Source organism: Pelophylax lessonae (assembly GCF_965119305.1).
Source record: "Pelophylax lessonae genome assembly, chromosome: 4".
Lineage (NCBI taxonomy): Eukaryota > Metazoa > Chordata > Amphibia > Anura > Ranidae > Pelophylax > Pelophylax lessonae.
Genome location: NC_138771.1, coordinates 310,025,341 through 310,044,334, shown reverse-complemented (window position 1 = coordinate 310,044,334; position 18,994 = coordinate 310,025,341). Strand labels below are relative to the sequence as shown.

The window sequence follows — 18,994 nt, the reverse complement described above, 5'->3', positions numbered from 1 at the left end:
GACACCTAGATGTCCGTGTTCGACGGGTTCGGCCGAACTTTAAAAAAAAGTCCGGGTCCGTGTCCCGGACTTTTACCGAACTTTTCCCGGACACCGAACCCCATTGAAGTCAATGGGGACCCGAACTTTAAGGCACTAAAATGGCTCTAAAACACCAAAGGAAAGGGCTAGAGTGCTGCAAATGGCAGCAAAACGTAATTAAGAGCATGGCAAGTGCTCTGCAAACAAATGTGGATAGGGAAATAACTTAAAACAACAAAAAAAAACAGAAAAATAAAACAATGTTCTTCTTCATCTCTGAAGGACGAGGCCCATATGGAGTAGGAGGGAGGTTGAGGTGGTGGTGGATGTGGCGGTGACATAGGCGTGCGCACAGGGTGTGCTGGGTGTGCCTGGGCACACCCTAATCACCTAGGGCACATAGCATTGCCAGTGAGGAGATGGGAAAGATCTCCCTGGGACCTGCTCTGCTCTATTTCTCCTTGCCTACAGGTACATGGCCCCGATACATTACTCTCCCTGCTGGCAAACACATGCATGTGTATTTCAACTTTGGGGTGCACACCTTAATGCAATAGGCTGCGCACACCTATGGGCGGTGTAGGTGGAAGCGGCGGTGGAGGAGGACCAGGGCCGGATTAACAGCATCATGGGCTTGGTGCTGAGGATTTTGAAGGGCCTTAAGGGCCGTGCCTTGCCATGCACCCAGAGGAGGAAGGGTGCAGCCATGCATGCCTAATTCAACATGGGATGCTGTCTCTGAAGCCCATAAACACATCCATGCATCGCCAACTGTCCCTCCTTGTCCGGCCTTCACGCTGTGTGGGGAGGTTCTGAGGGTGCTGCCTGGGGAAGCGAGCATAGAAGCCAGACTTCTGTGTTTACAAGTGACAGAAGAGCGGTAACAGTGAATATGGCCAACCCGGGGCCTATATAAAAGGTAGGGGCCTGGAGCTGCAGCTCCAATAGCCCCTACATTAATCTGGCCCTGAGGAGGAGGACGAGGTAGCCAACACTGCTTCTTTTCAAAAATTTTAAATGAGGGTACACCCCAAAAGAGTGAGAAAGAGCAAAAATGGAACAATGGGTGGGTAAGGTCGGTATCCATTGCTATTCTGCATAAGGTACGGAAAAGTCCCGTGGGATCCATGCCTGGTTCATTTTAATGAACGTGAGCTTGTCCACATTGTCTCTGGACAGGCGGCTGCGCTTGTCTGTTATAACGCCCCCAGCCGTGCTAAATACCCGTTCAGATAATACACTGGCTGCAGGGCACGCCAGCACCTCCAAGGCGTAAAGGGCAAGCTCAGGCCATGTGCCCAATTTGGAGACCCAGAAGTTGAAGGGGGCAGACCCGTCATTCACTACATGTAGGCGTGTGCACACATACTGCTCCACCATGTTGGTAAAATGCTGCCTCCTGCTAAGACGTTCCATCTGAGCTGCTGGTGCTGCTGTTTGTTGTGGCGTGCTGACAAAGCTTTTCCACATTTCGGCCATGCTAACCCTGCCTTCTGAGGTGCTGGCGGTGCCCTGGTTGCGTTGGCGACCTCCTCCTCCTCCTCCTCTGCCTTGTGCTTCCACTGTGGCCCCGCTGTCAGATGGGAATGCCAGCAGCATGGCGTCTACCAGCGTGCGCTTGTACTCGCGCATCTTGCGATCGCGCTCCAGTGAGTGAATTAAGGACGGTACGTTGTCCTTGTAACGGGGATCCAGCAGCGTGGCCACCCAGTAATCAGCACAAGTTAGAATGTGGGCAACTCGGCGGTCGTTGTGGAGACACTGCAGCATGTAATCGCTCATGTGTGCCAGGCTGCCCAGAGGCAACGAAAGGCTGTCCTCTGTGGGAGGTGTATCGTCCGTGTCCTCTGTATCCCCCCAGCCACGCACCAGTGATGGCCATGAGCTGGCCTGGGTGCCACCCTGCTGTGAACATGGTTCCATCTCCTCCTCCAGCTCCTCCTCCTCCTCATCCTCCTCATCCTCCAGAACTGTGCCCCTGCTGGACAATTGCGTCCCTGGCGTTTGCGTGTGCAGGAACCCACCCTCGGAGCCCCTTGCGAATGACTGCCCTGAAAGCCTTGGAAATGTTACCTCTTCATCCTCCTCCTCCTCCTCATCCTGTGCCACATCCTCTTCCATCATCGCCCGAATTGTTTTTTCAAGGAGGCATAGAAGTGGGATAGTTAAGCTGAGAACGGCGTCATTGCCACTGGCCATGTTGGTGGAGTACTCAAAACAGCGCAACAAGGCACACAGGTCTCGCATGGAGGCCCAGTTAAATTAAATAGCGGAATAGAAAATATGATCCAAAAAAAGTGTATGTATATCACACGTACACAACCACACTGGGCCCCAATTACTATTGTTTGTACCCCTAAAAGGCTAGATGAGGAGTAGGGGGAGTATGGAACAGGCAGCACCCTCAAACCTTCAGAAGTATGAGATGAACCCCAACAACTTGGAAAGGTGGATCTCTCTCACACGTACCAACACAGACTATCCCCCAATTTAACTGATCCCCAAAGGTTTTTGATTAAATAGCGGAATAGAAAATATGATCCAAAAAAAGTGTATGTATATCACACGTACACAACCACACTAGGCCCCAATTACTATTGTTTGTACCCCTAAAAGGCTAGATGAGGAGTAGGGGGGGTATGGAACAGGCAGCACCCTCAAACCTTCAGAAGTATGAGATGAACCCCAACAACTTGGAAAGGTGGATCTCTCTCACACGTACCAACACAGACTATCCCCCAATTTAACTGATCCCCAAAGGTTTTTGATTAAATAGCGGAATAGAAAATATGATCCAAAAAAAGTGTATGTATATCACACGTACACAACCACACTAGGCCCCAATTACTATTGTTTGTACCCCTAAAAGGCTAGATGAGGAGTAGGGGGGGTATGGAACAGGCAGCACCCTCAAACCTTCAGAAGTATGAGATGAACCCCAACAACTTGGAAAGGTGGATCTCTCTCACACGTACCAACACAGACTATCCCCCAATTTAACTGATCCCCAAAGGTTTTTGATTAAATAGCGGAATAGAAAATATGATCCAAAAAAAGTGTATGTATATCACACGTACACAACCACACTAGGCCCCAATTACTATTGTTTGTACCCCTAAAAGGCTAGGAGTAGGGGGAGTATGGAACAGGCAGCACCCTCAAACCTTCAGAAGTATGAGATGAACCCCAACAACTTGGAAAGGTGGATCTCTCTCACACGTACCAACACAGACTATCCCCCAATTTAACTGATCCCCAAAGGTTTTTGATTAAATAGCGGAATAGAAAATATGATCCAAAAAAAGTGTATGTATATCACACGTACACAACCACACTAGGCCCCAATTACTATTGTTTGTACCCCTAAAAGGCTAGGAGTAGGGGGAGTATGGAACAGGCAGCACCCTCAAACCTTCAGAAGTATGAGATGAACCCCAACAACTTGGAAAGGTGGATCTCTCTCACACGTACCAACACAGACTATCCCCCAATTTAACTGATCCCCAAAGGTTTTTGATTAAATAGCGGAATAGAAAATATGATCCAAAAAAAGTGTATGTATATCACACGTACACAACCACACTAGGCCCCAATTACTATTGTTTGTACCCCTAAAAGGCTAGATGAGGAGTAGGGGGGGTATGGAACAGGCAGCACCCTCAAATCTTCAGAAGTATGAGATGAACCCCAAAAACTTGGAAAGGTGGATCTCTCTCACACGTACCAACACAGACTATCCCCCAATTTAACTGATCCCCAAAGGTTTTTGATTAAATAGCGGAATAGAAAATATGATCCAAAAAAAGTGTATGTATATCACACGTACACAACCACACTAGGCCCCAATTACTATTGTTTGTACCCCTAAAAGGCTAGATGAGGAGTAGGGGGGGTATGGAACAGGCAGCACCCTCAAACCTTCAGAAGTATGAGATGAACCCCAACAACTTGGAAAGGTGGATCTCTCTCACACGTACCAACACAGACTATCCCCCAATTTAACTGATCCCCAAAGGTTTTTGATTAAATAGCGGAATAGAAAATATGATCCAAAAAAAGTGTATGTATATCACACGTACACAACCACACTAGGCCACAATTACTATTGTTTGTACCCCTAAAAGGCTAGATGAGGAGTAGGGGGGGTATGGAACAGGCAGCACCCTCAAACCTTCAGAAGTATGAGATGAACCCCAACAACTTGGAAAGGTGGATCTCTCTCACACGTACCAACACAGACTATCCCCCAATTTAACTGATCCCCAAAGGTTTTTGATTAAATAGCGGAATAGAAAATATGATCCAAAAAAAGTGTATGTATATCACACGTACACAACCACACTGGGCCCCAATTACTATTGTTTGTACCCCTAAAAGGCTAGATGAGGAGTAGGGGGGGTATGGAACAGGCAGCACCCTCAAACCTTCAGAAGTATGAGATGAACCCCAACAACTTGGAAAGGTGGATCTCTCTCACACGTACCAACACAGACTATCCCCCAATTTAACTGATCCCCAAAGGTTTTTGATTAAATAGCGGAATAGAAAATATGATCCAAAAAAAGTGTATGTATATCACACGTACACAACCACACTAGGCCCCAATTACTATTGTTTGTACCCCTAAAAGGCTAGATGAGGAGTAGGGGAGGTATGGAACAGGCAGCACCCTCAAACCTTCAGAAGTATGAGATGAACCCCAACAACTTGGAAAGGTGGATCTCTCTCACACGTACCAACACAGACTATCCCCCAATTTAACTGATCCCCAAAGGTTTTTGATTAAATAGCGGAATAGAAAATATGATCCAAAAAAAGTGTATGTATATCACACGTACACAACCACACTAGGCCCCAATTACTATTGTTTGTACCCCTAAAAGGCTAGATGAGGAGTAGGGGGGGGTATGGAACAGGCAGCACCCTCAAACCTTCAGAAGTATGAGATGAACCCCAACAACTTGGAAAGGTGGATCTCTCTCACACGTACCAACACAGACTATCCCCCAATTTAACTGATCCCCAAAGGTTTTTGATTAAATAGCGGAATAGAAAATATGATCCAAAAAAAGTGTATGTATATCACACGTACACAACCACACTAGGCCCCAATTACTATTGTTTGTACCCCTAAAAGGCTAGGAGTAGGGGGAGTATGGAACAGGCAGCACCCTCAAACCTTCAGAAGTATGAGATGAACCCCAACAACTTGGAAAGGTGGATCTCTCTCACACGTACCAACACAGACTATCCCCCAATTTAACTGATCCCCAAAGGTTTTTGATTAAATAGCGGAATAGAAAATATGATCCAAAAAAAGTGTATGTATATCACACGTACACAACCACACTAGGCCCCAATTACTATTGTTTGTACCCCTAAAAGGCTAGATGAGGAGTAGGGGGAGTATGGAACAGGCAGCACCCTCAAATCTTCAGAAGTATGAGATTGTGTTCACTGTACCCCACAAAGATTGAGTTCACTGCACCCCACAATGATTGTGTTCACTGCACCCCACAAAGATTGTGTTCACTGCACCTCACAAAGATTGTGTTCACTGTACCCCCCAAAGATTGTGTTCACTGCACCCCACAAAGATTCTGTTCACTGTACCCCACAAAGATTGTGTTCACTGCACCCTAAAAGGATGTTGTTCACTGCACCCCACAAAGATTGTGTTCACTGCACCCTAAAAGGATGTTGTTCACTGCACCCCAAAAAGATTGTGTTCACTGTACCCCCCCAAAGATTGTGTTCACTGCACCCCACAAAGATTGTGTTCACTGCACCCCAAAAAGATTGTGTTCACTGTACCCCCCAAAGATTGTGTTCACTGCACCCCAAAAAGATTGTGTTCACTGTACCCCCCAAAGATTGTGTTCACTGCACCCCACAAAGATTCTGTTCACTGTACCCCACAAAGATTGTGTTCACTGCACCCCAAAAAGATTGTGTTCACTGTACCCCCCCAAAGATTGTGTTCACTGCACCCCACAAAGATTCTGTTCACTGCACCCCACAAAGGATTTTGTTCACTGCACCCCAAAAAGATTGTGTTCACTGCACCCCAAAAAGGATTTTGATCACTGCACCCCAAAAAGGATGTTGTTCACTGCACCCCAAAAATGATTTTGTTCACTCCACCCCAAAAAGATTGTGTTCACTGCACCCCACAAAGATTGTGTTCACTGCACCCCAAAAAGATTGTGTTCACTCCACCCCAAAAAGATTGTGTTCACTGCACCCCACAAAGATTGTGTTCACTGCACCCCAAAAAGATTGTGTTCACTGTACCCCCCAAAGATTGTGTTCACTGCACCCCACAAAGATTCTGTTCACTGTACCCCACAAAGATTGTGTTCACTGCACCCCAAAAAGATTGTGTTCACTGCACCCCAAAAAGGATGTTGTTCACTGCACCCCAAAAAGGATGTTGTTCACTCCACCCCAAAAAGATTGTGTTCACTGCACCCCACAAAGATTGTGTTCACTGCACCCCAAAAAGATTGTGTTCACTGCACCCCAAAAATGATTTTGTTCACTGCACCCCAAAAAGGATTTTGTTCACTGCACCCCAAAAAGGATGTTGTTCACTCCACCCCAAAAAGATTGTGTTCACTGCACCCCAAAAAGATTGTGTTCACTGCACCCCACAAAGGATTTTGTTCACTGCACCCCAAAAAGATTGTGTTCACTGCACCCCAAAAAGGATGTTGTTCACTGCACCCCAAAAAGGATTTTGTTCACTGCACCCCAAAAAGATTGTGTTCACTGCACCCCACAAAGGATTTTGTTCACTGCACCCCACAAAGATTGTGTTCACTGCACACCAAAAAGGATTGTGTTCACTGCACCCCAAAAAGATTTTGTTCACTGCACCCCAAAAAGATTGTGTTCACTGCAGCCCAAAAAGATTGTGTTCACTGCAGCCCAAAAAGATTGTGTTCACTGCAGCCCAAAAAGATTGTGTTCACTGCAGCCCAAAAAGATTGTGTTCACTGCAGCTCACACACAGAAAAATGGATGTGGATCACTGACACCTGCCTATCTCCAATCCCACACCACACAGCAATATCGATTGTAGTTTGTAGAACACAGTTTCCCTAAAATTCAGCAGACTCTGTCCCTAACAGGATTGAGAAGAGATCGTAGATCAGGATTGAGTGCAGATTCACCCCACCCCCCACACAGCAATATCGATTGTAGTTTGTAGAAGACACTGACCCTATAATTCAGCAGACTCTATCCCTAAAATGCCTACAACTCGCCCTGCCTAAACACTCCGACCTGTCCCTCAATTCTATCCGGACACAAATGGTTTTTTCCTGCCTATCTTTCCCTAATCAGCAGCCAGCACATTGATGTGTGCTCTGTCCCTTAGCTAAGCAGCAGAATGACGCTACTGCGGCGGCTGCCTCGAACTTATAAAGACTTGGTCACATGCTTCAGACGGCCAATCACAGCTACTAAGACATTTGCAGGCATGGCTGGGATGGCTTAAGGCACACCAGTTAAACGATTGTTGATTGGCTGTTGAAAGCCCGCCATGAAAAGAGCGCCAAAGCATGCAAAACCCGGAAATAAAACGACCGAACACGGATTTTTACCCGAACATACAGAAAAGTGTCCGTGTCCGTGTTCGGGTAAAAAAAATCCAATTATTCGGTACGAACACGAATAATACAGTCCGTGTTCGCTCAACACTAATCAGCAGCCATTGGTTTCATCAATACCGTACAGTCAGTATCTTCAAATTCGCTGAAATTGCTCCAACAAAATCACTTTCAAACATGAATTGATCAACTAAGACAGAGATTACTTGCACAAGGCTATTACATTACATCCCTCAAAAAAGCCTGTAAACGCTCAGTTTAAAGAACCCGTCAGGTACTACTATATGGCCCAAAAAACGGACCTCTACAAATCTGCTATGAATTATTACAAGGTTCTCTTATCAGCAGTCCCAGATCATCAAAATTGTATCTAAATATTGGCATCTACTTGCTATGGACCCCTGTAAACGACTAGGAACCTTCACCTGTGGGGGATGCAATTATTGCAGATACATAAACACTAACTCTTGAGTTCGACTACCAAATGGACAAAATTACAAACCCCGAAACTATGCCAACTGCAAGACCTATGGTGTAGTATATCTCCTTATGTGCAAATGCCACTACTTCTATGTAGGAAGGACTAAAATTTAATTCTGGAAGAGAGCATATAGACACATTCTGTCCATGAAAACCTGCAATCCTGAATTACCTCTTGGCCGCCATGTCACCAAGGAAAATTTCCCAAAATACAGTTTTTTATTACTAGATTGTATCCACCCTGGTCTATGAGGAGGGGACTGGAACAAACATCTCCTCCAACTAGAGCTATGGTGGATTTTAAACTTAGACACAGTATCTCTGGGCCTCAATGAGGTCAATAACTATAGACCCTTTTTTTAATTATTTTCATTTTTATTTTTATTTTTTATTTTCATCCATACTCTCCCAGTGTTCTCACAATATTGGTAAAGTTCACATGTGTTCATTACATTGTTTCATATGTGTTCATATACTGATGTATACGACTTGATTTTATTCTGACAACATTTCAAATGCAATCTCTCAGTTCGTCCACCGGGGCAGCAGCTGACGCCTTAGCCAGTCCATTTGTGTCCCTACCCAGTGCACTAAGGCCATTTCCTGCCTTTTCCTTTTACAGGGAGGTCGGTGCAGCTTTCACATTGGCTGGTGCGTGCGCGGGGTCAATGGGGCGTTCATCTGATCCCACACTCCTTACACACGCCTTCAGTAATTCCATGTGCGCTGGTGTTCTAAAATTTTGTCGGACCTGTTCTTAAATTTTGTCGGACCCATGAAATTACCGGACCTCGTCACTACCGGTGACACTACGTCATACAACAGCTGATGTGATTCACCAGTGCGTATGCGCGAGTCACCACTGCGCATGTGCACAAGACATTCTCGAGGTTTGGAAAAATTATGAGATAGCGGACAGCTGACTGAGAGGAGGCGGGGCTGATGTGGGATGGAGGACACCGCCGCATCATCAAATCCTTACAGGGGACAGGGAGGATTGTGAGAGCTTAGAGGAGGCGGGATGGAGGCACATGCAGAGCTGACTTAGAGGAGGTGGGACGGAGGTGCGGCCGTGTAATGAATGCAGGGCTTAAGCGGCTCCTTCTGTTCTATACTTAATAATAAAAAAATAAAAATAAGAAATTAAGAAATACTAAATGTAATGAAATACTAAAGATAAATATTAAAAACCAAATATGAAATATTAGGATAAAAAAAAATATATATATATATATATTTAAAAGTGGCTCCTTCTGTTCTAAGTATACTTAATAATAAAAAATAAATAATAAGAAATTAAGAAATACTAAATATAATTAAATACTAAAGATAAATATTAAAAACCAAATATGAAATATTAGGATTAAAATAAAGTATATATATATATATATATATATATATATATATATATATATATATATATATATACATTATATTATATAGTATACCTTGCCACTTTGACCAGACCAGACATAGCTGCAGCAGTGGGCATACTCTCTAGAAAAGTTTCAGCATCCTGTGAGTGTGACTGGAACACAGTAAAAAGGTTGATACAGTAACTAAATGGAACAATTTGGGTGAAGCTATGGCTACCAGCAGTGGCAAATCCAAAATGAATTGGGTATATGGATGCTGATTAGACCAGGGACTGCACAGATTGCAAATCTACAAGTGGTTATGTCTTCCAATATAGGGAAGGAACCATAAGAAGGTGTAGCACCCTCCTAGTTAGGTGCTAGGTAGTGAGTATAGTTTTGGCTCTGTCTGCCTATCAGAGGAGCAGCAGGAAAAATCTATATTGCATTCTGCTTATCAGGGAGCAGAATCTGTGAGTTAGGTCTGCTCAGTGTGCCCAGTGTGTGTGATTCATCTGGTCTAAGGGAGTGTCCCCAGCTGATCCAATGGGGAGGCACATCGGATGCTGGAGGAAACCAGGCCAATGACACGCAGGACTTTGGTACGGCCCCAGGGATTGGCACAGACAGTGGTCTCGGTGCATTATGGGGCAGGGTATAAAAAGCCACGGGCACACGAGGTAGAGGTCTTTGGCGGGAAGCAGAGTCCTAGAAGGAGGGTGGCGGGTGCCTCCTCTTCTGCTGCAGTTGGTGATGGTCACAGGTGGTCAGCCTTGTGTGCCAGTGGAGTGAGGTTGAACCAAGAGGTCCAGCTGACTGGAGGAGTTGGAGTACTGTGAGACTCTGGAAAAACAGTATCATGAGTACAGAGGATCTTGCCCAGGGGTCTGCCCAGAAAGGTGACCACTCCAGGAGTATAGTCAGTGAACGGGTGTCAACAATTGCATAGAAAGGGGGTACTGGGGGAGTACCCTGAAGAGAAATACAGATAGGAACACTTACCTCATCTTCATTGAAGTGGCAGGATGAAGTAGCGGCTTTGCTGCATTCTCAAGCTAGAAGTCCTCTGAATTGTGAATAGTTCAACAGTTGGAGTATCCCACTCATCCCTTCTCCTATCCAAAAATACAATAAAACCACAAAAACAACCACCCTAGACTAAACATTGACTGAGCCAGGAGCATAAAGTGTTAAGATTTCTGCAAGCAGTTGCTACGGGTAACCCAGGGGAATCCAAAAGTGTAATTTACCAGCAGTCCTCTAGGGGGCAGTGCTACATAGGTCTACCCAAAAGAACATGACTGTTGCACTTTCAACTGAAGCTGAGTGCATTGCAGCAGCACATGCATGTCAAGAAGCAATATGGATTTGCCAACCTTTAATGGACATTGGCTTAGACTAGTCAAAATCCATTCCCATTTTTGAAAGCAACCAGTGATGTGTAAAGCCGACACAATCAGAATGGATCATTCCTAGGATCAAGCAAAATAAATGTGAAGTATCATCTACTTAGGGACACTCAAGAGCAAGGTGTTATTGACATTCAATATTGTCCATCAGAAGAGATGACTGTGGATGTACTCACCAAGCCATTGTTAAAGGAGTGTCATAGTCTTCTTCAGAAGTACCTCAACATCATATAGCAAAACACATGCTGCTGAGAAGGGGTGTTGGAAGTGCAGCAGCATGTACATTGCACTCTGAACTATAGATGGCGCTGTAGTGATATACTGGCAGCTGTGTGTTTATATACGTGTGTCTGAATATTCTGCACAGGAAGGATGTTTTTTTCCTCTATGCTCTTTCTTGTAATGCTGTTTTCTCAAACGTGTACAGCATATTGTTCCCCTATGCAAGTAAAGCTGAATTCTACATTCCTCAAGATCTCAGTACCTCATCTTATCACATAACCAAAGTTTAATACTCTTGAATAATTCATCTTCCAATCCCTACTTTTGGTTACCTACTTCAGTTTTTTTTTTTTTTTTTTTTACTTCTCTTAGCATTGCATACACCATTGTTCATAAACTGATAAACTGTGACAAATTATTCTAATGTAATGTCAGAGCTATATTTATATTATTAATACAAAATGTATTTGCTTTCCTTATACTGTATACTGTATGTCATGTTTTAAAATTTTAAATATTTCCAAAGCAAATTATTAAAAGCAACAAATGACCAATGTGCTGATCTTTTGCAATAGCAATGTTATAAGTAAAATAGTTATACTAAGTTATACTAAGCACAAATAAAACCTCAAAAGCCAAATTGTTTTCCAGTATCTTAAACATAGCAAAATATAACATCCCATTCTGTTTTAACCACTGTTGATTTCTGGATTTTTTACTTCTGTTGAGAATGTACATTGATAATTCAAACAACCATATTTGGACATTCAAAACTTCATTATAAGCAAAAAATAATGAGCTGAGTTTCAGAAACTCCCACATGTCAGTCCTACTGCATCTGTTGTCAAAGCTGTCAGTCTGACATTAGAAATATGCCTACGGGAGGGGATAGCATAGATATGTCTTCATAAGTGTGCTACCATTCTTTCAATTTCCTATCAGCAGGGGATGAGAGGAGAGGTGACTAAGGAAACAGAACCTAAACAGCAATTTTATGCCCATAGATCTAAGGTCCTTTTCACATGGCACCTCCACTTAAAGCGGTTGTAAACCTAAAAAAAAAACCCTGCAAGACAAAGGCATAATGAGCTAGTATGCATGGCATACTAGCTCATTATGAATTACTTACCTTAGAACGAAGCCCCGACACAGACCCCCGGACACCGCTGTGGGAGCTGACATGATCCCTTGGTGTCTCTTACGGGTTCGGCGGCTCCGGCGCTGTGATTGGCCGGAGCCGCATGCGCGCGGGAGTCATTTTCCGGCAAGCTCCCAGCAAGGAAAGCGTGAGCGGCTGCATGCAGTGCAAATATCTCTAAACCGTGCCGGTTTAGGAGATATTAATTGTACCTACAGGTAAGCCTTATTATAGGCTTACCTGTAGTTAAAAGTGGAAAAAAGCGGTATACTACCGCTTTAACAGAATCTACTTGCTCAATGGGGGATCGCTCCGCTGATCCCCGCTGAGCGGGCGGATGACCAGTCCTGTGCACTCCGCTGTGCAGAGTGGACTCGGACAGAGTGCTCCAGTCCTCTCCTCTATGGGGAAATCAGGTGAAAACAGGCTGCCTGCCCAGTTTAATTCGATCCTGTCTGATCCGATCTACCAGGCGCATGGGAAATAGGACCACCATCCATCGGGATTTTGCAGGCAGCAGCAGTTGTTAGCGGACACGTGTCAACTAGGGTTGCCACCTTATCCCTTTGAACCAGGACACACATTAGTTACACAGGTTCTGAGGATGATTAAGGTGGTAATTAAACTCACTTAGTGCCCTATGTGCATTCTAATAGCCTCAGAACTTGTGTAATTAATGTGTGTCCTGGTTCAAAGGGATGAGGTGGAAACCCTAATGTCAGCTGAAATCTGCTGCTTCATAGGGGAGACTGGAGAGTCCGATCAGGTTCGATTAGCATGTACTGTATTGGGAACACCTGTACTTTTGCTTAATCATACAATTATCTAATCATCCAATCATGTACCCGGCAACACAATGCATAAAGTCATGCAAATACAGGTCACGAGTTTTGGCTAATGTTCACATCCAACAAGAGAATGGGGGAAATGTGAGTTTAGTGATTTTCACTGTGGCTGATTGCTGGTGCCAGGTGGGATGGTTTGGGTTTTTCTATAACTTCTGTCATATCTTTTTTTTATTTTTCATCTTTTGTTGTCTTTTACATCTGCTTGTCATACTGTTTGTGGATTTTTTAACATTTTTTTTTGTCATGTTGAACTATATACATAATAAACTGTAAGTTTAATGTGAACCTGTGGTTTGTCACTGTTGAGAAAAGGAGCATGATCACTTTAATGTCCCCTTAGAAGCTGCACATATTCGGGTCAATTTACTAAAGGAAAAAAGGCTGTTCACTTAGCTTTGTGAATGAGGTAGGCTCTGCTGACTTCTATCATCCAGTCATGGATGATGGAAGCAAAAATACTGTTACTTAATTTCCCTTGTATGTGTTTGGGTAGTCTTCTCAAAGGGAATTTTCACCACAATCACTAAGCTAACAGAAAAATCCCTTACAAAGTAAAAACTCCCTTGCAACGTAAACAGCTAATTTGACTTTAGTAAATAAACCCCATTCTCTCTGTTCTGTTTAAAATGCTGATATATGCAATGACATGCTTCCTAAGATCCAATCTGTACACTCGCTGCCTTGGCACCATCCACAGGCAGTATAACTCTTCCAATACAAAAAAGTTGAGTCCCTTGCAATTTCACATTAGATATGGTGTTATTGCAGTCTTTTGAAGTGTAAGAACACAATTACTTTCCTAAGCCCTGTCTCTGCAATGAACTGAAACTAGCAACTGAGAAGCAAAGAGTTGCAGGGAGTGACTAGCTAAAGACTGTATAAAGCAACAACAGGAGGGGGAGCAGGGGAACATATCAAAAATAACGAAATAAACAGACTGCTGTGGTAGCACAATCACATTTCCTTTTTTTCAAGTTCTGCTCTGCTCAGCATCCTGGAGAGAGGAAAGGAGGTCCTGCATAAGCTCCAATTCACTCTAGTTGGATCTTAAACGGCGCTTTGGACTCCCTCCCTGCCTGCATTTAACAGGACCAAATCAAGCACACCAGTCATATGCCTGGATGTATTTGGTATTTTCTTATGACGGTCAAATTAATTGGTGGAGAGGTAAAGGAAAGTTGAATATGTGCTGCTGGGGAGGGGCCATTCATTGCCAAAGAACAAAAAAAATAGGCTGCTGGTACCTAGAGATATTTGCACAAATTTGCAACACCCCAAATATACTTTTACTCTGGTAGGTAGTGTCAACACTTGCCCATGCCCCCAACTCCGTGCATTCCAATTATCTCATTACTATTACGTGCTATCTCCTTGGACAATAGGAATATTTGTGAGATGGGAGTAGGTGGGCTAGCGCCATCACTACCAGGAAGTGTCAGAGCATTACCTATTCAGAATGGCCTTGCATTTGGCTATGGTACAAGGAATGGTAGCTCTTGCAGGTATGTGCTGGCAGCACTAGGTGACTACTCGCTAGCTGCTCCCTTTTTCTCCTCTCTTTTTTTAATTACAGAATCACGTTAGTTGTTTATTAAGTGAGCACTTCCACTCCCCAGATTTTTGCTTTATGCCAGCATGCATGTACACATGTGCTAGGATACAAAACAAGTGTGTGTCCTAGAGTACAAGGTAACAGAAGCTTAAAATGTAACACATATTCTTGATTTTTGCCCACAGAAGAGTGCACATTAGAAATATACTTCTAAAGTAAGGTGGACTATCATTCAAGGTCATACCATAACACAATTTTGTAGGAGTTACCAGTTTAGAGAATATAAGATTACCTATTTGGCAAGGTCCCTTTCCACCATATGGCAATACAGTGGAACTGTTTCTCAGATAATACTTTTATTCAGTTTGCAATTTTCAACATATTAGATTTAAAGTACATTTCATTCAGGTACACATGGTACAAGTGTTTGTTCTTTACAAACTTGCAGAAGTCATACTTTCTATACATAAAGTAAATGATACGTTTACTTGTTAACGAATAAATATGAGCATAACTGGAGCTCTAGGAGAAACAAAATATTACAAGTAAAAGTAAAATCTCAGTCCATTAAATAAATTTACCACTGAATTAAATAAACAGACAACAAAGGATTCACTCTCTACAATTAGCAATCCAATGGAGAATCACTGCAGTCTTCACTACTGCAGTTTTCACTGATGTGCCTGATTGACAAAAAGTGCATCTATACTAGGGATCGACCTATTATCGGCAAAGCCAATATATCAAGGGCCGATATGCACTTTCCCCGATATATATCGGAATCGGCCTTATGGATATTTCGGAAAGTGTTTGTACCGGAATGATGCCTGCAGCTAGAGGCATCACCCCGGTACCGGCGTCCATAGCCGACGGTCGGCTGTCTTGTAATGACAACCGATGCGGCTGAGAAGCCACTCGGCTGTCATTACAAGGAGTGGGAGGGGATGTCCCTCCCCCCCCTCCTGCTGCCTTCCGAGGCTCGCCCGGGTCTCCTGTCCCACCGGGAGGCCCGGGGCAACCAGCCTGCACGGCCACCGAAGTCCCGATCAAAGCCGCATTCGGCTCTGATCAGGTCTCCATGCAAAAACCCGGAAGTGATGTTATGACTTTATTCACTTCCCGCCCGCCCTATTACAGATTGACGGCGGGAATGTGGTTGTATTATCCTGACCGGACGTCATATGACGGCGGCAGGATAATACAGCTCTGGGCGCCTCCCCCGGGGGCGCGCAGATCGGCGATCGGTGATGTGAGGTGTCAGCCTGACACCCTGCATCTCCGATCTCGGTAAAGAGACTACTGACGTAGCTCTTTACCATGTGATCAGCCGTGTCCAATCACGGCTGGTCACATAGTAAACAGGAACAGCCGTTGATCGGCTTTCCTTAGTTCGTGCCTGACAGGCACGAGCTAAGGAGCGCCAATCGCCGGCTTCCCTGAAAGGGGGGGGGGGTCGGCACTGGTAATCAGATCATTGATTACCAGTGCAGACCCTCGGGGGGGTGCCACTAGAACCACCAGGGATGCCCACTATGACCCCAGGGATGCCCACTATGGCCACCAGGGATGGCAATCAGGGCTCAGGGAGCCCCCCATTGCCCTCCCCATCAGTGCTGCCCACCAGTGCTCTCCCTATCAGTGCTGCCCACAAGTGCCCATCATTGCCATCTTTCAGTGTCGCTCACCAGTGCCCATTATTGCCCACCAGTGCCGCCTATCAGTGCCCATTAGTGCCCATCAGTGCCGCCTGTCAGTGCCGATCAGTGCCGCCCATCAGTGCCCATCAGTGCCGCCTATTAGTGCCCATTAGTGCCCGTCAGTGCCACCTATCAGTGCCCGTCAGTGTCACCTATCAGTGCCCATCAATGCCGCCTATCAGTGCCTAGCAGTGCCGCCTATCAGTGCCCACCAGTGCTGCATATCTGTACTACCTATCAGTGCCACATATCAGTGCCTATCAGTGCCGCCTATCAGTGCCACCCCATCATTGCCACCCCATCAGTGCCACCCCATCAGTGCCACCCCATCAGTGCCTCCTCATCAGTACCTGTCAGTGCAGTCTCATCAGTGCAGGAAAAAACGTATTTATTTACAAAATTGTATAACATAAACAAAAAAACTTTTTTTTTTTTCAAATTTTTCGGTCTTTTTTTATTTGTTTAGCAAAAAGGAAAAAACCCAGAGGTGATCAAATACCACCAAAAGAAAGCTCTATTTGTGGGGGGAAAATGACATAAATTTGGTGTAGGTACAGTGTTGCATGACCACGCAATTGTCATTCAAAATGCAACAGCGCTAAAAGGGGAAAATTGGCCTGGGCAGGAAGGGAGGAAAGTGCCCTGTATTGAAGTGGTTAATTCCGGGTACTGGTGCCATATTTAAAAAAAATGACAGCATTCAAAAAAGCCAAATTTGGCGTTTGGAATGCTTTTAAGTGCAGAGGATGGGTTTGGGGTCTTTTAGACCCCCAGATCCCTCCACAAGAGTACCTGTCAAGAAACAAAAATAAAAAAAAATAAAAAATTTTAAATGTACGAAAATATCGACCCATATCGGCCGATATCGATACGCGATTACCAAAATATCGGTATCGGCAATGAAAAAACAATATCGGTCGATCACTTATTTATACTACTGGACCTGCACCTGGACTATGCACACTAAAGTACAAGTTTTGAGTAAGCAATTAAAGTACTTTAAAACAAGCCTTTACTCAATTCTGTAGCTATAGGCATTGTGGGGAAAGTCTGATCATGTATTGTTAAATTAGATAAAAAAAAAACTATACCTGATTACTAGCTTACTGCAAACAAACAAAAACGTCAACTTACCGAGAATACATTCTGCCTGTGCCTTCTTCAGGTTCAATCCCAGAGACAAACACTGATGCTCCAGTTGCCTTTGAAATTTGCCTGTTAGGAAAAACATTAACAATCATTGTATGAAAATGCAACTCCAAGAAAAAATCAGTTGTACTGTTAATGCTTACTAAAAAAAAAGATCAGCACTTTCCTTGTGTCACAAAATCTGCTTAAAAACTGAACTTCAGAAAAACAGGCTGTGATTGGACAAGAATGGAAGAGATTTACAAATAAAGTGCTTTCCCTCCTTTCTCCTTCTGTTGTCATGTTCCTTGCTTGCAGATGTGCATACAGTAGAGCCTGATTGGAGGAAAGTAATGAGCATCCCTCTCTCACCCTGCTCTTCTAATTCTTAATTCTCCTTAAAGCGGAGTTCCAGTCCCCAAATATAATTTTTTATTTATTTTTGAATGCTCCTCCTCATTGTTCCCACTTCTGCTTTAACATTTCGATAGTCAACAACATTTTCCTTCTTATTTGTTTTAAATTGTTTAAATCATACCTGATCTCAGAAGCAGGCAGGGTCAAGGGTGGGCATCTAAAGCCCGCTAGTCTTTATTTCTGGGATTTCGGTGCAGCTGACTACCCAGCATGCACCTCCCGATCTTGTCCCTGCACAGTAATGTCAATGGACGGCACGGATTACAGTAATAGGTGATTCCCATGGACTCCTGGGATAAATGACGCTGATATCCCAGGAGTCCATGGGAATCACCTTGTGACGTAATCACCAAGGTGGCCGGACTGGAAGGGGTGCAAGAAATAAACGAAAAAAAAAGGTGTTCAAAAAAAAAAAATGTTTGGCCATTTACAATACCATTGCAGATGAGCATGGGAATGCTTGCAGGTTGAAAAACATTGGTGGAACTCCGCTTTAAAGGGTGTTTAATAGCTGTTGGTGTCTGTGGTAAAGAGATTTTCCCTTATTTTCTGTTCCCTCCCCACCTGGACAAAGGCACTAACAGCAATAAAACACCTATATAGTATAGCAGAGAAGGGCTAGCCACTAGAACCTCATGAGTCACCCTCAGTGTTGGGGGGGAGCGGCGGGGGTAGGAAGGTTTCTCTAGGAATGGAAATGTCCACATTTGGGACACAAACAACAGTATAAACTTAACAACAATGCAAAATGATTCCTTGCTCTATACAAAGCTAAAAAAAATGGCTTTAACAGTTTAATAATCTTCATATGTAACATGGTTTTCATTTATTGTCTTGACCACTTTTCGAAAAATAAACAGGGAGTAGGATTTGAAAGAGAATGCTCATACTGTATTTCATTTTTTAATGTGTGCTTCTAAATGTATTATACAAAATGAAAAAAATCTTTGCAAATGTAAAATAGAATCATTTTATACAAAAAAATACTCCTTACGCCATGATCAAAGCAATGTTTTCTGTCACTTCATCCACTGACTTTGAAAAGCGCAATATAGATCGATAAGATTCATCTATTGTAAATATCTGCAGGCAAAGAAAGAAGAACAATAAGAAA

The 18,994-nt window shown here is 43.9% G+C and overlaps 1 protein-coding gene across 1 annotated transcript in view; it reads right to left on the bottom strand.

The window, feature by feature from the left end:
* CDHR2 (cadherin related family member 2) overlaps positions 1 to 18,994 on the bottom strand; it is a gene marked incomplete at its 5' end in the record, with an annotated part of 172,541 nt that overhangs the window by 56,042 nt on the left and 97,505 nt on the right. Inside the window, 2 exons of the mRNA XM_082253570.1 lie at positions 17,470 to 17,550; positions 18,875 to 18,963. Coding sequence (XP_082109696.1) covers positions 17,470 to 17,550; positions 18,875 to 18,963 — 170 coding nt within the window. The remainder of the gene's footprint in view (positions 1 to 17,469; positions 17,551 to 18,874; positions 18,964 to 18,994) is intronic.